We start from the raw sequence: 19686 nt of genomic DNA on the forward strand, positions 1-19686 counted from the left end.
GGGGCAGTGGGGGCAACAGGCAGATTCCTACAAACAAGATTCACATACAGGCACCACTGTGTCTAAAACAGGTGAATAACAAGGATCTACTGTAGGGCACAGGGAAATCTACTCAATACTCTGTAATAACCTACCCGGGAAAGGAACCTGAAAAAGAATAGATATATATGTGCATAACCCATTTACTCTGCTGTACACCTGAAACACAATATTATAGACAACTATACTCCAATTTAAAAAGTAAAAAGCATGAAAACTAGGAATGACAGTTATAAAGTATAACCAAGAAGGTTCAAATTTACCACATTTGCCAGCTTTTTTGAAAGGTCTTTTTCTGTAGTATTTTTACAGCTTAAAAAAACAGCTTGCTAAATTTTAAAATCAAATTGTCAATTAAAAATGGTTTGGGGAGTTCTCGTCGTGGCGCAGTGGTTAACGAACCCGACTAGGAACCATGAGGTTGTGGGTTCGGTCCCTGCCCTTGCTCAGTGGGTTAAGGATCCGGCGTTGCCGTGAGCTGTGGTGTAGGTTGCAGACGTGGCTCAGATCCCGCGTTGCTGTGGCTCTGGCGTAGGCCGGTGGCTACAGCTCCAATTCGACCCCTAGCCTGGGAACCTCCATATGCTGCGGGAGCGGCCCAAGAAATAGCAACAACAACAACAACAACAACAACAACAAAAAAGACAAAAGACAAAAAAAAAAAAAATGGTTTGGGGGTGAACCTGGGCACAATACTATATGAATAAATGATTACTGAAAATCAAACATTTATGCATGGACGGGGAATTTGGAGGAACTAATCTAAACAGGCAGTATTAATGTTACATTCACATGGTTTTAAAAATGCAGACTCAAAATGCTCTCTGAAGACTTCCTTTTAGAGCTGGATGGAAATAACCACACAGGGTTCTCCTGGAAAAGTACTCTTAACACTGAAAAAGTCTGATTCTAAAATGTCATTTTACTTTGTTAAAATACATAAAGAAATAATTTACAAGCATTTGGATGCTAGTTTTTGAGTAACTTAGATGAAATGTTACTAATGTGCATTTTGCAATCCATTTAAGAAGAATATTATTAGAAACGTTTAGTCCCATCAGCTAACATACAGGGAGGCAGCGTGGTGGAGCTGGAACGTGGTTGGATTGGGACAGGAATTCTGAAAACAATGCCTGGTGAGCCTGTTCCTACTACTGAAATGAACAGGGATATTCCCTTGTGGGTTGGGGATCTGGTGTTGCTGTAGCTGTAATGCAGGTTGTGACTGTGGCATGGGTTTAATCCCTGGGCCAGGAATTTCCACAGGCTGTGAGTGTGGGGAAGAGAAAAAAAAAAAAAAAAAAAAAAAAAAAAGCAAAGCAGGGATTTCTTAGACCCCTTCTAACTGGAAAATTCTGTAATTCTACTTTAGAATAAATTACGCAACACTGACACCTGAGAGCTCAAGTTGGTAAACCACAGCTCAGGGGCCAAATCTGGCCTATGGTTCATTTTTATGTGGCTGTCAAGCTGAGAATGGCTTATGTATTTTTAAAGGTGTTTTAAGAATAAACAAACACACCAAACACAAAAACAGATATGTGACAGAGACCCTATGTGGCCCGAAAATCCTAAAATACTTATTCTCTGGCTCTTTACAGAAAAAAAATCTGCTGACCTATTTGCCTTTGAGGATGGACATTGAGAAGTCCTTCCCCATGAGGCAAAAAAAGGTACTAGCAAGTGAAACATACTCAAGACACCATTAGGAAAGCATGGATGGTACTTCTTGTGCTAAAGCAGAATGGAGGCCTCAGCTGGAGGCAACTGACCAATAACTGAGGCAGAGATCTGGCCTTCTAATGCTGCACAATGGGACTGGCAGGAAGTCTGGCACAGAGCTGCTGCATACAGGTGTGTAGGTTGTGTACTGCACAACTCCAGAAGACACTAGCCTAATTATCTGGAATGGCATCACCCAGGGCACTGGAGGACACAACCTGCATAGGTACACACAGTACCGCTGGCTTAGGGTCAGTTGTATTTTATAGTTGAACTTCACTCATGGTCATGTGAAAAAACTGGTGGGGTTTTATTATTCATATTTGAATGTGCCCCTGTCAAGCTAAGGTCCAGTGTTCATCAGAGCTCCTGTACCTGCTTGGTGGCCCCAGGCACATGGCCCTGGCCACTGGAGCAGTAGTGGTCATCGGAGATGGTGATCTGCTCATTCTCCTCGGCCTCCAGCTGGCTTTGGTTGAAACGCAGGGAACCTTTTAGAATGTCTTTGATCTATTTTAAAAGAAGAAGAAAGTACATGAGAGTGATGAATGAGTTTGTTTTGAAATGTCAGCTAACCCTCTAATACCTCTGAACAAGACTGCTCACTGACATTCTTTCATAGTGAGGATATGAATAGGTTATCTTCAGAAAGAAATAACAGCAAAAATTCAACCCTATCAAAACCACTGACATATGAATGACCAAGGAAAATTTCACATTCTGAATGGCCAGGTTCTCACAGGGTCAGATATGGTATCACATTCTGGATGGTTATCCTAAAGCGGGAAGCACGTGTGCCCACACATCCAGCCCCATGGAACAGTCCTTGGCGCTTGAGCAAGTCCACCCCAGCGGTAATAACATGGGCCGACAGCAAATGCCCTGAACTCTCTTCATTGGCCTTTTTCTGTTCCATTTGGTCCTTCGAGGGTTGAATAGGCAAGTGTGGCCCTCGAGGGGCTGAGGCCTGCTGTAGGTGGTGATTATTTATGCTCTGAGTGCCCGGGATGTTTGTATGTTTACTTATGAATGCCTGGACTTAAGCTGGACGACACACATCAGCTTCGATGAAGAGCAAAGAGAACGGGTTTGCTAAGGGGCAATGGTGGGATGTAGAAAACAGTTTGGTCTGCAAGCGGGTCAGACATAATGGCTGGAAGGACCAAGGGGCATAAGGAGGTGGACAGTCAGGAGGGGCTCTGCCTGGAGGGAATGTGGGGCCACGGTACCTGTGCCCTGGGGGCCCTCCCCAGCAGGCACTAAAACGGTGGCCTGTGGGATGCAAGGTCAGATCAATGGACATACCTGCTTTAATCCTGCCAGGGAAACCAGAATTTGATCTTCTTTTTCTAAATTTTCTTGTAATATCACATCTTGAATATTTACTGAAAATAGAAGAATGACATTTTGTAACTAATGCTCTGAGTACAACTTATCTGCTGCCACACCATAACGTCAGACATGCTTAGGAATTTTTCTGCCAAATTTCACAGCAACCCTTCCCAAGGATGCCCTGCCAAACTGCAGATGGCACAGGTGCCGAGTGGAACAGAGACGACCCTGAGCCTGGTACTTAGTCTTCCCTCAAGGTGGCACAAATGCGTTCTCTGAGTGACAGATGCATCTTACTTGGGGCACCCCTCCCTGACCTATGATGTGGTGAACAGCAGGGAGCATTCAGCCAACATCTGGGAGGAAGTGTTCCCGCTGGGCTTCACTCCTATACTTCTCAGGGTTTGATGGTGTCATCCCTCTCTCTAAAGACCAAGTCCTCCCATCTTTAAGAACTGAAACAGTAAAGCATGTTGTCAATTCAACATCTTGGTAAAAATAAAAGGACAAACTCATGGCACTACGGTTGTCATCCGACAACAAGGCCTGTGGAGTCTGCAGGACTTTAGCCAGGGTCTTCGCAGGAGCTGTTTCTTTGCGTCCACAGGCGAGGCCTTCATCCAGTCCTGATTGGAGGGATCAGCCCTGCCAGCTCTGACCACCAGGCTCAACATCTCGCTGAGCTGCCCACCGACAGCTTCAATGAGCAGGGGACCTGGGGCTTCCCTCCCGCCCTACCCCCCAGGGAGGCACCAGGCCCTCCTGGTGACTGTGGCTTCTGAGATGGGGACTCTCAGGGAAGTGCTTGAGGTGTGGAAGCCCTCTCCCTGAGACGACAGAGGGGGCAGTGTTGGGGGAGGAGGGACAACTAAAACTCAAAGATACCATATGAGCACCCAATTGAGAAGCAGCCTCATTCTCCATTAACATCTGATTCCTGATTTCCTGAGGCCTTAGCAATACCCTATTTATGAGACCTCGCGCCGAGTTCTCAGGTCTTCACTCAACCGAGTGGTCCCAGTCTCTGCTCAGGACTCTTCCGCTCCATGCCTGTCCCTACAGAGCGCAGGCGATGGGAGAGGCAGGGCCAGCACCCGGCCCGGCCCAGGGCCTGGAGGATCTGTGCCCAGAGTCCTACTGACTGCTGCCCTCAGGTCCACTCCTGCTCCCCTGCGGTCTCCTCCGAGCAGCCTTGCACCAGTGGCCCCAGCCATTCTCTGGTCTCCCAGCAACAGTTCTGCTGCATTGACGATAAGCACTGTTACATCTGATGTTAGCACAGGCATCGCTGGCTTATTTGCTCAATCGCCCCCAGGAGGGTCTTGTGCAGGGCTATGCCCCCAGCCCTTAGCAGAACGGCTGGTGCATTTCAGGTGCGCCACAAACACTGACTGAACAAACATGGAAAAACACCATTGGAAGTTGCACCTCAAAACACTGCCATTCTAAATATTTCCAAAAAATATTTCCAGCAAGGGGCTAGGCAAAGACTGGTACTATCAACATGAGTCCGGCCCAACAGTTGCTCAGAATCTTACACTAAATACATCTATAGACCAAGGTGACAAAGTCCTCTGACAGACTGCAGCAGAAAAACAGCAGCTTTAATTTATTCGGAAGACGTGACTGGAGTTTCTGGCTAATAGAAAAGCCCGCTTGAAAACAAGCAAGCAAGATGAATGGGGATGGAATAATAGATATAATTAGAGAGCGAATGTTTTTGGTTTCCTTAAAAGCCTGTAACAATTTGTTCTCTCTCAATAAAAAAACACAAAATCCACCCAACGAGACATTAAGACAAACAACTGCAGAAAATTGACAAGAAACAGTTCTGTGGGTCTTTTGGAGGACTGAAAAGGTTGCCTGGGATTTTGTGACTGCTTGGCTTTGAAGGCAGAGCTCTGAGTGCAGGGTTGCCTGGGCAGTTTGGAAGGGCAGTGGTTCTGCACCCCTCCCCACCGCCCGCTCCCCCGAGCTGCTAGGGGGGCAGACTTCCTGGCTCCAGGGTCCTGAGGGGAAGTTCAGCCAGGGGGTGCAGGAGTACCAGGACTCGTGGAGGAAGCAGAGGGTTCTCAGGTCCAAGAAAGTAATGGAGGGAAGCCCCGGAGGTCAGACCCAGCAGATCAGAAGGGCCGGGAAAAGGGGCAATCTGCAGAAACCAAATGGGATATGGATATCCTGCTGCCCCTTTGATAGTCTAGCCAAAGGGCTTGGCCAAAGTGCCCGGTTCCTGCCCCCAGGGTAGTGGTGGGACCCATGGTCACCAGCAGTAAAGACCAAAGGCCTTTAGGGTCGTTGGCTACAGACTGACAGGGCAGTCCGTGGCTTCAGTGAGGAAAGAGGCCCAGAAATACTCAGGGACAGAGCCTTCCTTAGAGGCTAGCGAGGGCACTCAGAGGCCCTTCCTCAAATAACAGAGAGACAGACACGTGACGCCATGCTGGCAGGGAGAAGAAGCAAAGTGGGGACACTAACTGGAGGCCTTGGCCCAGATAAGATGGGTAACCTGGAAGAGATGGAGTTGCCTTTACCTGGCAAGTTTAGGCCTCACACTGCCATTGGTGGGAATGGAACTTTAGAGCAAGAAGCTTCACTTCTGCACACCTGAGTTTGGGTACGGAGAGTTACTCTCCCACTGCAGACCTGAGATTGTACTAAACCATACTGGCCGTGTTGGCCGAAAGCGCCGTGAACTAAGAAGCCCTTGCCACCCTCTCTTGGATGCCCTGCTTTGCTGGGAGCCTCCCAGAAGTCTGTGTGCGCAAGCGTGGTGGGGGTGATACTTCGGGGAGGCTAGGAAGGGAGCAGTGGGGGGCACAGGGCAGCAGTGCATTGGGAAGAGGGAACAAGAGACGCCTCTTGTTCTTCAGGATTAAGTGGGAATACCGCTCCCTGTTTCTAAAGGCCGCTCCCCTCTGCACTCTCTGTTGCTGAGACCATGGCAGCCACAGCCTGGATCCTCCCGGCAGGCCTAAAGAGGTGGTGGAGCTGCTGGCAGGAACCCCAACTCCACCCACCACCCCCTCCTCACCAACACGTCCCGGATTTTGCTGTGTGTCCTCCCTGGCACCGAGGGTGGCCACGTGACACCGCTGTGGCCAAAGAGCGGTAAGGGAAGTGCCTGGAGGGAACTTCTGGGAAGCTGACTCAGTCTGTGCCTTCTGGGCCTTCACTCTCCCCACCTGTGCTGCCTGAAAGGCTGGTGGAGCCCCTGGGCCCCCTTACAAGCATGTAAATGAGGCTCAGGGCCAAGGGCACTGGGCAGCACACCTGCTCACAGGTGTGTCTATTCTACTTGTGTCTATTCTACTCTTTTGGGGGTTTTGTGTGGCTAGCAGCTGTATGAGTTTCAAAGTAGGTGGTTTAAAACAATAGAATTTATTCTCGCTCTGGAGGTGCTAAGTCAAAGCCAAGGTGTTGGTGGGGCCACACTTCCTGCAGCTTCTAGAGAAGTGTTCTTTTCTGCCTCCTCTGGCTTCTTCTCAACTTCATGACATCTGTCAAGACCCTATTTCCAAATAAGGTCACATTCACAGATTCTGGGTGAACATGAACGGTGTGTGGGGGGGGTGCCCACTATTCAGCCCAGCAGAGCAGCCAGATTGCCCACCTATTACACAGGATGAAAAGCATAGCTCCCTCTAACACAAGGGGATCAAGGCCAAGGACACACCCAGAAGGGCAAGAGCCCAGAGTCCTCGTGTCATCAGCACCATCCCCTCACTCAACAATTCTCCAGCCCCGTTTTGTGGATTAGAGCAAAGCTCACCTTTTAGAATACGATGAAGAGCAGGACCTTCTCTTCTGAAAACCCACATATACATAAAATGTTCACTTTATTTTAAGGATAAACCTCTGCTATAATCATCTAAGCTGTCTCGCCACACTTTAAGAAATTCAGAGTACAGAAATCCAAATCAAAACAAGAAGGCACCTTCAGAGGCTGCTAAATGTCTTGGACACAATAATTTTTCTTTTTTCTTTTTATGGCTGCACAGGTGGCATATGAGCCCAGGCTAGGGGCTGAATCAGAGCTGCAGCTGCCAGCCTACACCATAGCCACATGGATCTGAGGCACATCTGTGATAACGCTGGTTCCTTAAACCACTGAGTGAGGTCAAGGATTGAACCGGCATCCTCATGGACACTACGTCAGGTTCTTAACTGGCTGAGCCACAATGGGAACCCCAAGAATTTTCATTTAACAAAGTACTGACTGTATAAATCGTTGCCTAGGCAGTGCCATTAGATATTGACTTAAGGTAGTATTTACAAACATTTGACTAACAGATAACTTCTCAGTCGCAAATCCACTGCTTTAAGTAAGTTGCATCTGCAAGTAAAAATAGGAAAACATGTCTTTTCATACCTTAAAATATTAAAGGCAGAAATGTGACATGTTTCAATTTCCCATGTAATGCACATTTTTCTTTATAGTAAGAGGCAGAATAAATTATGGTATGTGGTTCTATTTGTTTCTGTGTAGAAGGAAGATTATGTTCTTCTATATCTTCTATTTCAGCATTATGGACTATAAATGTTGGGGCACTGGAACAAAGGGGGAAAACCTCATACAACTAACCACTTCTGTGGAAATCACACAAACATCTCATCATAACAATCCCGTGCTGACTCCTCTACTTTTAATGAAATGTCAGCGCCACAGGAATAGGTTTCTCAACTCTAAGGATAATGGAAATGGCACACAAACTACTTCAATTTCTTAAAATTCTCTTTCTCTTCAATGCTACGATAAAAAGTGTTTGCAACTAAATGGTGGGGACAAAGGTAACATAAACCTATATTCATTAAGAAGGGTAGAGAAATGGGAGTTCCCTAGTAGTCTAGTGGGTTAAGGAGCTGGTGGTGTTGCTGCTGTCACTCAGGTCACTGCTATGGCAAAGGTTCAATCTCTGGCCTGAGAACTTCTGTATGCTGCGGACACAGCCTGTACATAAATATATGTGTATATAAATAAAAATGTATATAAATATGTGTGTAATAAGGGTAGGGAAATGGACAAAAGCAGAACCAGCATCTACCCACAGTGGAGATGGAACTGGTAAGTCATTTTGCCTCTGTGTGCCTGAGGGACAACAGACCCCTCCTCCTAGGATTCCTCTGAAGTATAAACAGCAAGGCGCCCAGCGCACTGTGGAAGCTCAGCACTGGGACTTCCATTACCACATGGCCGCCCTCCCTCCCTCCCCTGCTGCCCCAACAACCTTAGGAGATGAAGGCCATCATCCTATCATAGGAAAAGGGAGCCAGGCTCACGAGTGCCAGGTCTGTTATCTGAGGTCTTATGAGTGGACAGAGCAAGAATCTGGTTCCAGATTGGCTGGACTCCTGAGCCCACCTGACCACACAGTGATGCATATGCACTGATGGGAGGGCTGGAGGTACAAAGAGGCACAGTATGGGATCCTGGCACTGACTCCACTGCCCTGAGAGGCCTGTGCCCTTTATCTGGTCATGGAACTGACCTTGGTGAGGTCAGCCAGCAACAGTTAGTCACCTATACGCAGGACAGACTGCTGAGTCGTTTGCCTCAAACCTTCCCAGAGCCCTGGCACTGGCATCACACAGCCTGGACTCTGATGACCTTGGGCTGAGATACTGATGGGTTTGTGTGTCATTAAACCATCAGCAAGATGTAGGTGACACCTGTCTCGGAGGTTAGATGAGACGATCAGTGGTCCACTTCTAGCAGACTATCTAGACTATAACTGGTATTGCTTGGTATTTTTTTTTTTTCCTTCTCCAGTTCTTTAAATACACAGATTAAGTAGATTCTGCTCTCAGAGCTTCTCTCCTTCCTCTCTGATAGAGATTTAGTCACCCTAACCTCTGACAGCTTTGTATAAGGGACTGTCCCAGAGGAAATACACAGGCTGTTACAAAATTGAGGGGGCATATGTAGAGTTGCCCCAGGGTCACATGTGTGCTGAGGGTGATGGTGGTTTAAGAAGTGACCATTAGTCAAGGAGGAGGGCAGACCTGTACTTTGTCACTATCAGCTTGGGCTGGCCCATGAGCAAAGGGATGTCTGCTCCCACAGGGTGTGCCTTAGTTGTCCAGGTCTTAGGAGAAGGCAGGTTTAGGAGAAGACTGCAGGTGTCAGATTCATCCTTTAATCCATGGCATATATTTCTGGGTGTCCCTGCAAATGCCACTTCCCAATCAGAAAGCCTTCTACTATCCTTCTAACACTGCATCCTCCTTTGCTTCAAAGCCCACCTTAACCCTATTTGAACATCATGGTCTTCCCTCTGCAAGCACCTGCTTGTTGGACTCTCTCCTGTTTTATCTTTTACTCTTGTCATTCAGAGATGCAGCTCAAAGACTAAAGGTTCCTGGAAGTGCATGGTTCTGCATGCGAGTCCCGAACACCAGGTCTTTCGGTTCCAAATGTGGTGTCTGTTCACTATGTCCCCACGACTCTAGAATCTATCATCCCTGCCAATGTCTAGAATCTATCATCCCTGCCATTGGTGCCCTGGGAGGACCTTGGTTTGCATCCTGTGAAGCCACGTGTCACTTTAGGCATTTCAAATGTGGCAGAGTTCCTGCTGCTCCCTCTCCCTACTCTAAAGTTTTGCTCACCTCTTCTGTATACATTGAGCTCGTTTTTAAAAGCGCTCCTCCACTTCACCCCACCCCCAAACCCATCTTCACATCAGAGAGCAGGTACCTAGGAAATACTGGCTGAGTGACCAGAGTCAGCATTAGGGCTGATTTTCATCTTCTGAGGAACAGATGTAGGTGAGATGCTTCTCAGTCAAAGAATTAAGGGGCAGTAACCAGATCAAGCAGACCCTGGCCTGAGAAGTGGAAGAGGCAGGCGAAGGGAAGTACAGTCACCTGGTCTGTGGGGAGCCAACGACTGAATCAAACGCATCAAGCTCAGTATTTTCTTAAAAAGCAAAAAGCAAATCACACAAGGGTCTTACTTTGCATCCAGCTGCTAGAATGACTGAAGATCCTAAACTGGGAAAGGAGCAATGCTTAGGAAAGTCCAGGGGAAGACTGGGAGAATATGTATGCTGTACTTAAGATTAGTCTTCAGGACAATAAATAGTTCTCATAAATGAACTGAGTGTTTCAACAAAGAGTTCCAAATCTGTACTGATCTCAACCATTTCTGAATCCTTCTCTTAGGATTTACCTCCCTGCCAGCCAAAGTCTCCTCAGGGCAAAATCTATCCTGTTCGTCATTTGGCTACCACCTTCAGGTCAGCCAGAAGAGGAGACTCTATATATTTTGCAACTCAAAAGGTTTCTAAGCTCCAGTAACAGTCTATGCAAGAATATGTAGTCTAAATAAAAGCAGAAACACTGCTGGGACCTCACCAATAGGAAATATTCTTGGGTTTTGTCACCATGCAGTCTCATTGGTGAGCAATGAGACAGAAGTTTGGCTAAGATTCATGACATGGAAGCAACCTAAATATCCAGTGACAGATGAATGGACAAAGAAGATGTGGTATATTACACAATGGAATAGTACTTAGTCATAAAAAAGAATGAAATAATGCCATTCGTAGCAACAAATGGATGGACGTAGACATTATCATACTGAATGAAGTAAACCAGAGAGGGAAAGACAAATACCATATGGTATCACTTATATGTGGAATCTAAAATATAACACAAATGAACTTACCTACAAAACAGAAACAGACTCACAGCCATAGAGAACAGACTTATATGGATGCTAAGGGGAAGACGGTGGGAGAGGGGAGGATTGAGAGTTTGGGATTAGTAGATGCAAACTATTACATGTACAAGGGATAAACAAGGGCCTGTAAAGCAAAGGGAACTAGTCAGCATCCTTTGATAAGCCATAGTGAAAAAAAATATAAAAAAGAATGAACATGTATACTGAATAAAATATATATACTGAATCACTTTGTTGTACAGCAGAAATTAATGCAACATTGTTAACCAACTATATTTCAATATAAAAAAAAAGTTTGGCTACGATAGTCTTAAAATTACATCGTTTAGTCCACTAAGCCCCTGAGAACTGGGATTAAGATGGATACACTCTTTGTGAATCTCAGGCCATAAGGTTTTGCTGACCTGAGGATCTGGTGACAGTTAGGTAGCACTCTTCAGCTGGGATTTAAACATGGCCATGACAATGAACATTAGCCTCCTTATCTCAGGCTCTGCCTTCCCTCACTAACAAGCTCTCAGGCTTAGCAGGAGATGCTTGTGGTGGCACAAAGTCCTTAAGACTTCAAGCTATTGACACCAAGCCCTTTTCTACTGAGGTGGGGGGATGGGGCAGAGGATGGGGCAGACAAGTGTTTTGCCTCCTGGTCTTTAGTTGGAGAGGCCAGGGTTGTGGGATGTGGAGTGGCAGCCTGGTACAGAGGGAGAAGAACAGATTATGCAGTCAGTTTAAGAAAGATTAAGGATTGAGAATTATATTTAAACAAGAGAGCCAAAAGATCTTCGTTGAGGCCATGTGATCAGGGATGTGTTATCTAAGACCAGGAAAGGATAAGATGTTTTATAGTTTGCTATGTTTCTCTAAATATGTACGGGATTGGTCCAAGGAAGATGCTTCCAAGGCTTCTGGTAATAAAACTGGGGAGGGAAATGCCTTCTACTAGGAGAGGGCAAGGCTAGGAAGAGGCTGAGAAGAGCACTGAACTTCAGGTGTTGAAAGCTACCTCAGAATGCCAGGGGAGCTTGTGAGCTCTCCACCCACAGTTAGCTGCCTGAAGTTTGGAGTTATGAATGCATTAATAGCATTAATGTAATGAATACATTAACAGAATTTTGTCCAAGTAATTTTAAGTTCTCTTGCTCCTTGAAGTGTATCATGGGCCAGGATCACCAGGTCCCCTGCTGTTAGAAATGGAGAACTTTAGGCCCCAGTTCAAGACCTGCTGAATCAGAATCCGTATTTTTTAACAAGATCCTCAGGTGAGGTATATTTTATCCTTCTGCATAGGACTATGCCACCCACAATTAAATTCAGTTTTCAAATTCTTGAAATAATTACAAAAAGCTTTTATCACCGTGTGGTTGACAGAAAGAAAGCTGCCTGGTGATCATATTTTCCTTCTCTTTTTTTTTTCAAATGTCATTAGTTAATTGCCTATTGAACACCTCCAAAGACATCTATTAAACGTTGTTTTTATAAACATCAGAAAATCAGATTCATAAAGTTCTTGCAAAGGCATACAAACTGATTTTCAAAAATGGCCTCCTCTTAAGCTAATTTGTGCATAAATATTATGACAAGTACAAAATCAGTAACGAAGTGTGCAATAAAACAGCAGATCTGAAATCCAGCTACTGATGTGAGTGTAGCTTCAGCAGAAGCATCAGTGGAAGAGAAGCCAAGGTCTGGAATGGGGTCTAGGCCTTGGGTGCCAGCGAGCTGTTTGTCATTCGTCATTCCTGGGCCTCAGTTTCCTCATCTGTGAAATGAAGAACAGCTGAGATGGCCTGCAGCCCACCCCCCATCTTCAAGACTCTAAGGTGCCATGGGCTACGGTAGTCTCAACAGGATCACAGGAAACCAAATTTCCCTTAATTCATTGCATTTAACCCTTCTGTTGTTTGTATAAACCACCAGTGAAAGGGCAAGCCGCCAGAAACTAGTGTAAATGTCACACAGATGAAGGGAAACTCCTCCCCTGGGAGCAGGCAGGGTGAGCAGTGCATACTCAGCCCAGCTGCTCATAGATCAGAAAAGTGCAGGCAGCACACCCACGTGCAATTATGTGTGAACAACGGCAAACCTAAGAATAGCCTGATTCAGCCACAGAGGTTCATGCTGTCATTAGTTTCGTGTCAGGATGACAGGGGTTGATGGGGGGAGTAACTACAGCAAGAGAAAAAAATGAACACATAAAAAAGTCTTCTCAAGTTGATAAAAGTTTAAATTTAATAAAACACAAATTTTCAATTCCTGTCTTAAATCTTTGAATTCCTATAGCTCAATTATGTGGAGGTAATGAAATGAGAATTTTGGTAGAGTTTTGATAAAACAAATACTCTTTCAGTTCTGGGTTCCAGAACCATAAGGAAAGAACTGCTAACCAGTCAATTTTATTACCTCTATAATTAAAGGATCACTTAAACAAATGCCATTATGTAATTTTTAACTGAGATACTTTTCTCCAGATTTGTTCCATCTGTTATAAAAATAACCTTGAAATGTACTTGACATTTTAAGACATTACTGCATGTCTGATGAAAACATAGGCTGATATGGAATTCTCTTGAAATGAAAGGAACTTACTGAAAATAATTCACAATAGAAAAAAAAGTACAAAAAAGAGAAAAGGGTACAGAGCAGTAAGTCCCTGAATCAGTATCTGAGGCAGTTCTCATGGCCCCTTGAGAGCCTGTGGAGATACACTCAAGGAGAGCAGACACACCACTCAGTTCGGACAAAGTTGTTCTTGCTCAAAGAGAAAACACACCTAATCTGCGGACTAGAATATCCAAAATTCCAGCATCTTTTTGCATCATCTAACTGAGGAATATTCAATAAGGTGTTGGGAAGTGTGGTACTGTTCCAAGCTCTTCCAATACCTATATGTGGGGCCCCAAACCAGGCACTACCCAGCTTAAGGGTCATGGGCTGGATGAGTCTCCCAGGACTGTCCATGAGAAAGGACAGTTAAGAGTTAAGGGGAAAGCCTAGGAGGAGAAGAGAAAGGGTCTGAGAAAGTGAAAGGAAAGTCACCCAAGTCCAAGAAGTGCAGAGTCCCATACAGGATAATACCCAAGGAGGAACACACCGAGACATACATTCATCAAATTAACAAAAATTAAAGACAAAGAGAAAATATTAAAAGCAGTAAGGGAAAAGAAACTCTGTAGGGCACAAGGGAGTGGCATGAAATATTTAAAGTGATGAAAGGAAAAAACCTACAAGGAAGAATGCACTACTCATTGAGGCTCTCATTCTGATTTGATGGAGAAATCAAAAGCTTAAGAGACAATAAAAGCTAAGAGATTTCAGCACCAATAAACCAGCTCTACAGCAAATGAAAAAGGAATCTTTCTAGGTGGAAAAGAAAAGGCTACAACTAGAAACAAGAAAAGTATGAATGGAAAAGCTCACCAGTAAAGGCAAACATAGAGTAAAGGTAGGAAATCATCCACACACAAGTAAAATAACAAATCATGAGAAGAGAGTACAAATACATGATATTGGAAACACATGTGGCATTAAGGACCAGAAACTTAAGCAACCTTGTGTATACATAGGCAGACTGCTATATCAAAATCTCTTGGGAACTGCAAAACAAAAAAACAATAGCTACACACACAAAAGGCAATCCGAACACAGCACTAAAGATAGTTATTAAATCACAAGAGAAGAGAACAAAAGAGGAAGGTAAGAAAAAAGACCTATAAAACAAATCTAAAACAATTAACAAAATGGAAGTAAGAACACACATATCAATAAGTATCTTAAATGCAAATGGATTAAATGTTCAACCAAAAGACAAAGACAGGCTGAATGGACACAAAAATAAGACCCATATATACACTGTCTACAAGAGACCTACTTCAGATCTAGGGACACATACAGAATGAAAGCAAGAGGATGAAAGAAGGTATTCCACGCAAGTGGAAATCAAAAGAAGACTGGACCAGCAAAACTTATATCAGACAAAATAGACTTTAAAATAAAGATGGTTATAAGAAACAAAGAAGGACACTACATGATGATCAAGGGATCAATCCAAGAAGAATATACGATAATTATAAATATACACACACCCAATGCAGGGGCACCTCACCATATAAGGCGAGTGCCGATTGCCGTAAAAGGAGAAACTGACAGTAACACAATAATAGTGGGGCACTTTAACACCCAACTTACCTCAATGGACAGAAAATTAATAAGGAAACACAGGCCTTAAATGACACAATAGACCAGATAGACTTAATTGATATTTACAGAACATCCCATTTGAAAGCAGCAGAGTACATTTTCTTCTTAAGTGTACATAGAACATTCTCCAGGATTGATCATATCCTGGGCAACAAGTCAAACCTCAGTAAATTTAAGAAAATTGAAATCCTATCAAGCAATTTTTCTGACCACAATGCTATAAGATTAGAAATCAATTACATGAGTTCCTGTTGTGGCACAGTAGGTTAAGGATCTGGTGTTGCTATGGCAGGACAGGTTCTATCCCAGGCCTGGAGCAGTGTGTTATGGAACTGGCATTGCTGCAGCTGTTGCATAGGTCACAGCTGTGGCTCAGGTTCAATCTCTGGCCTGGGGAACTTCCATATGCCGCAGGTGTGGCTGAAAAAGAAAAGAAAAGAAAAGAAAAGAAAAGAAAGAAAGAAAGAAAGAAAGAAAGGAAGGAAGGAAGGAAGGAAGGAAGAAAGGAAGGAAGAAAGAAAGAAAAGAATTACAAGAAAAAAAAAAACCTGTACAAAACCCACAAATATGTAGAGGCTAAATAATGCTACTAAATAACCAGTGGATCACTTAAGAAATCAAAGCGGAAATCAAAAAATATGTAGAGACAAATGACAATGAAAATGATGATCCAAAACCTATGGGATGCAGCATAAGTGCTTTATAGCAATACCAGCTTACCTCAGGAAACAAGAAAAATCTCAAACAAACTAACCTGACACCTAAAGCAACTAGACAAAAAAACAAAAAAAAAAACAAAAAAAAAAAAACACCACAAATAAAATCCAGAGTTAGTAGAAGGAAAGAAATCTTAAAAATCAGAGTAGAAAAAAATGAGGTAGAGATAAAGAAAACAATAAAAAAAAAAAAAAAAGATCAATGAAACTAAAGCCTGGTTCTTTGAAAAGAAAAAGCGTTTAGTTAGTCTCATCAGGAAAAAAGAGAGGGTTCAAATCAAAGAAATGAAGAAGGAGAAGTTACAACTGACACCACAGAAATACAAAGGATCATAAGAGACTACTATATTAACTATATGCCAATGAAATGGACGATCTAAAAGAAATGGACAAATTTTTAGAAAAGTACAATCTTCCAAGACAGAATAAGGAAGAAATAGAAAACATGAACAGATCAATCACAAGTACTGAGATTGAAACAGTGATTTAAAAAACTCCCAACAAACAAAATTCCAGGGCCAGATGGTTTCACAGGAAAACTCTATCAAACATTTAGAGAAGAGTTAATGCCTATCCTTCTGAAACTCTTCCAAAAAGTTGCAGAGGAAGGAACACTCCCAAGCTTTATGAGGCCACCATCACCCAGATATCAAAACCAAAGACACTACACACACACACAAAAGAGAATTATATGCCAATATCACTAAGGAATACAGACACAAAAATTCTCAACAAACTACTATCAAGCTGAATCCAACAATACATTAAAAGGATCATACACCATGATCAACTGGGATTGATCCCAGGGATGCAAGGATGCTTCAATATTTACAAATATTTGTTGATATACCAAATTAACAAATTGAAGGATAAAAACCACATGATCATCTCAATAGATGCAGAAAAAGCTTTGACAAAATTCAACACCCATTTATGATAAAAACTTCCCAGAAAGTAGGCACAGAGGGAACCTACCTCAACATAATAAAGGTTATATATGACAAAACCACAGCTAACATCATTCTCAATGATGAAAATATGAAAGCATTTCCTCAGGAAATGAAGGAACAAGACAAAGATGTCCACTTTCATCACTCTTATTCAACATAGTTTTGGAGGTCCTACCCAGGGCAATCAGAGAAGAAAAAGAAATAAAAGGAATCCACATTGGAAAGGAAGAGGCAAAACTATCACTGTTTGCAGATAACATGATACTATACACAGAAAATCCTAAAGATGCTACCAGAAAACCATTACAGTTCATTTATGAATTTGGTAAAGATGTAGGATACAAAATTAATACAAAAAAAATCTTGTATTTCTATACACCAACGATGAAAGATGAGAAAGAGAAATTACAGAAACAATTCTATTTACCAATGCAGCAAAGAGAATAAAATCTGAGTTCCTGCTGTGACACAGTGGGTTAAGAATCTGACTGCATCAGTTCAGGTTGCTGTGGAGGAGCAGGTGCTATCCCTGGCCCAGTGCAGGGGGTTAAAGGATCTGGTGTTGCTGCAGCTGTGGCGGAGGTTGTGGCTGCAGCTTGGATTCAATTCCTGGCCTGGGAACTTATATGTGTCACAATTGTGGCCATTAAAAAAAGAGAAAGAGAATAAAATACCTAGGAATAAACCTATCTAAGGAGGCAAAAGACCCACACTCTGGAAACTATAAGATGCTGATGAAAGAATTTAAAAATGACACAAACATATGGAAAGGTGTACCATGTTCTTGGATTGGAAGAATCAACATTCTTATACTTCCCAAGGCAATCTACAGCTTCAATACAATCCCTATCAAGTTACCAATAGCATTTTTCACATAATTAAAAAAATATTTTAAAATTTGTATGTAAACAGAAAAGACCTCAAATAGCCAAAGCAATCCTGAGAAAGAAAAACAGGGTTGGAGGAATCAGACTCCCTGACTTCAGACTATACCACAAAGCTATAGTCACAAAACAGTATGGTACTGGCACAAAAACAATGGAATAGGATAGAAAGCCCATAAACAAACATATGTACCTATGATCAATTAATCTATGACAAAGGAAGCAAGAATATACAACAGAGAAAGGCCAGTCTCTTAAACATGCAGTGCTGGGAAAACTGAACAGCCACACATAAAGGATAAATGTGGAACCCTAAAAAAAAAAAATGACACAAATGAACTTACTTACAAAACAGAAACAGATTCACAGATTTAGAAAACAAACCAATGGTTGCTGAAGGGGAAGCGTACAGGGAAGCAATAAATTAGGATTTGAGGATAAACATATACACACTATGTAAAACAGATAATCAAAAAGGACTACTATACAGCATAGGGAACTCCACTCAATAATCTGTAATAACCTATGTGGGAAAAGAATCTGAAAAGGAATGGATATCTGTATATATATGTGTAACTGAATCACTTTGCTGTACACCTGAAAATAACACAACCTTATAAACAACTATACTCCAATAAAATTTTTTAAAGGGTTAAGGAGAAAGAGTGAGGCTTTGTCTTGAACATCCAACTGTGCTGGACTTTAAAAATATATTAGTCTTGCATTAGTCCTGCATGAACTGGCAAGATAGTTGTTTTGTTTTTTTTTTTTTTTTTTTGGTCTTTTTTGTCCTTTTAGGGCCGCACCTGTGGCATATGGAGGTTCCCAGGCTAGGGGTTGAATTGGAGCTACAGCTGCCGGCCTACACCACAGCCACAGCAACACAGGACCCCAGCTGCATCTTCGACCTACACCTCAGCTCACAGCAACGCCAGATCCTTAACCCACTGAGCAAGGCCAGGGATTGAACCCGCAACCTCATGGTTCCTAGTCGGATTCATTTCTGATGAGCCACAATGGGAACTCCAAGATAGATATTTGTATCTCCATTTTATACATGAAGACATGAACAGGCCGTGAAGGCCTGAAGCAAACTGATCTCAGAAGTGACAAAGCTATGTCTGTCTGACGCCCATGAGACTGTCTCTCCTTCTCAGGTATGACTGCAGCAGCTCTTATAGCTGACTCTTGCCTGCAGTGTAAAGATCAACCTCCAGGTGTTAGTTACATGCACTTATGGTGTCTACAGATTTTCCAAGCATAGAAGATTAGGTCCCTTGGAAAGTCCCTCTACAACCTTCCTTTCACTCATGCCACCACTGTTAATGGTTATTTTCACATCAAATATATTCTATTGTGCCACCTGCTTTTTTCACTTCAAAATAAATTATGAACATCTCCTTATGGTAATAAAGCATTTTAATCTTCATAAAGATTGCATTACTATATCACAATCAATCACTTACCAATGGATTTTGCAGTTGTTCCAATTTTGTACCACTTTAATAATCATGAAAAATAGAAACGTTCATATGGAAAAATACTAGGGTATTGAAGTCATTTTTAAAGGAAGTATAGAAAGTGAAAAAGTAAATTAAGAGCTTCACTTCATCTTTGTGTTTCCCTCAAATTTTCGCTCAGAATCAAAACAGCCTATAACCCAGGAAAACCCTTTAATAAGTCAGTGTAAAATAAAATAAATAAAATAAAATGCATCTGCAGGCCCTGGGGCCAGGAATTCTTTGTAGCAACCCTCAACTCCACTATAAAAATGCAGCCATGCTGTTTACATGGCAAAAAGAAGTCCACAGTTCTGTGAAGGGATTCTGGCTGAAAGTGAAATGTACACACAAAAACAAATCTAGTTTACAGTTAGTTGAAAATTTACAGCTGGTGTGGGCTTTTCTTTAATTCAAGTGTTTCCCCCTAAAAGCAATGAGAAAATGCTTTTAGTGCTGATGGAAAGAATAAAATCAGAGCAAAGGCTGTTTGAATATTCTGAGGCTTAAGTAAAGCTGCTTTAAAAGCTGCTATGTGAACCAAACATCTTGGAAAGTTCCTAACAGGATTTTTCTAGAGTTCCAGTAAATCTTCTCAGTCACTTCTTTGTTCTACTTTGGTCAGAAACAAAATCAAGTAATGAAAAAGTCACCCATATAGCTGGG

The 19686-nt window shown here is 42.8% G+C and overlaps 1 protein-coding gene and 1 long non-coding RNA gene across 24 annotated transcripts in view; both read right to left on the reverse strand.

The window, feature by feature from the left end:
• TBC1D5 (TBC1 domain family member 5) overlaps window positions 1–19686 on the reverse strand; it is a 543840-nt gene that overhangs the window by 3162 nt on the left and 520992 nt on the right. For all 23 annotated transcript variants that reach the window (XR_014825087.1, XR_014825088.1, XR_014825086.1 and 20 more), the window contains 2 exons: window positions 3067–3146; window positions 2137–2271 (listed from right to left, as the gene is read on the reverse strand). Coding sequence is in view for 19 of the 23 variants with exons in the window: in XM_021069679.2 (XP_020925338.2) it covers window positions 2137–2271; window positions 3067–3146 (215 nt within the window). In the remaining 4 variants the exon portion in view is untranslated. The remainder of the gene's footprint in view (window positions 1–2136; window positions 2272–3066; window positions 3147–19686) is intronic.
• On the reverse strand, window positions 12981–19276 carry LOC146397198 (uncharacterized). Its single transcript, XR_014825093.1, has 2 exons — window positions 18144–19276; window positions 12981–15519 (listed from the first exon to the last, which is right to left on the reverse strand). It is a non-coding gene; the product is annotated as an uncharacterized LOC146397198 (long non-coding RNA).

This window comes from Sus scrofa, chromosome 13, assembly GCF_054392235.1.
Source record: "Sus scrofa isolate SSC_HxYL_T2T_F1_AM1 chromosome 13, Sscrofa_HxYL_maternal_Yorkshire_Landrace_v2.0, whole genome shotgun sequence".
NCBI classification, from domain to species: domain Eukaryota; kingdom Metazoa; phylum Chordata; class Mammalia; order Artiodactyla; family Suidae; genus Sus; species Sus scrofa.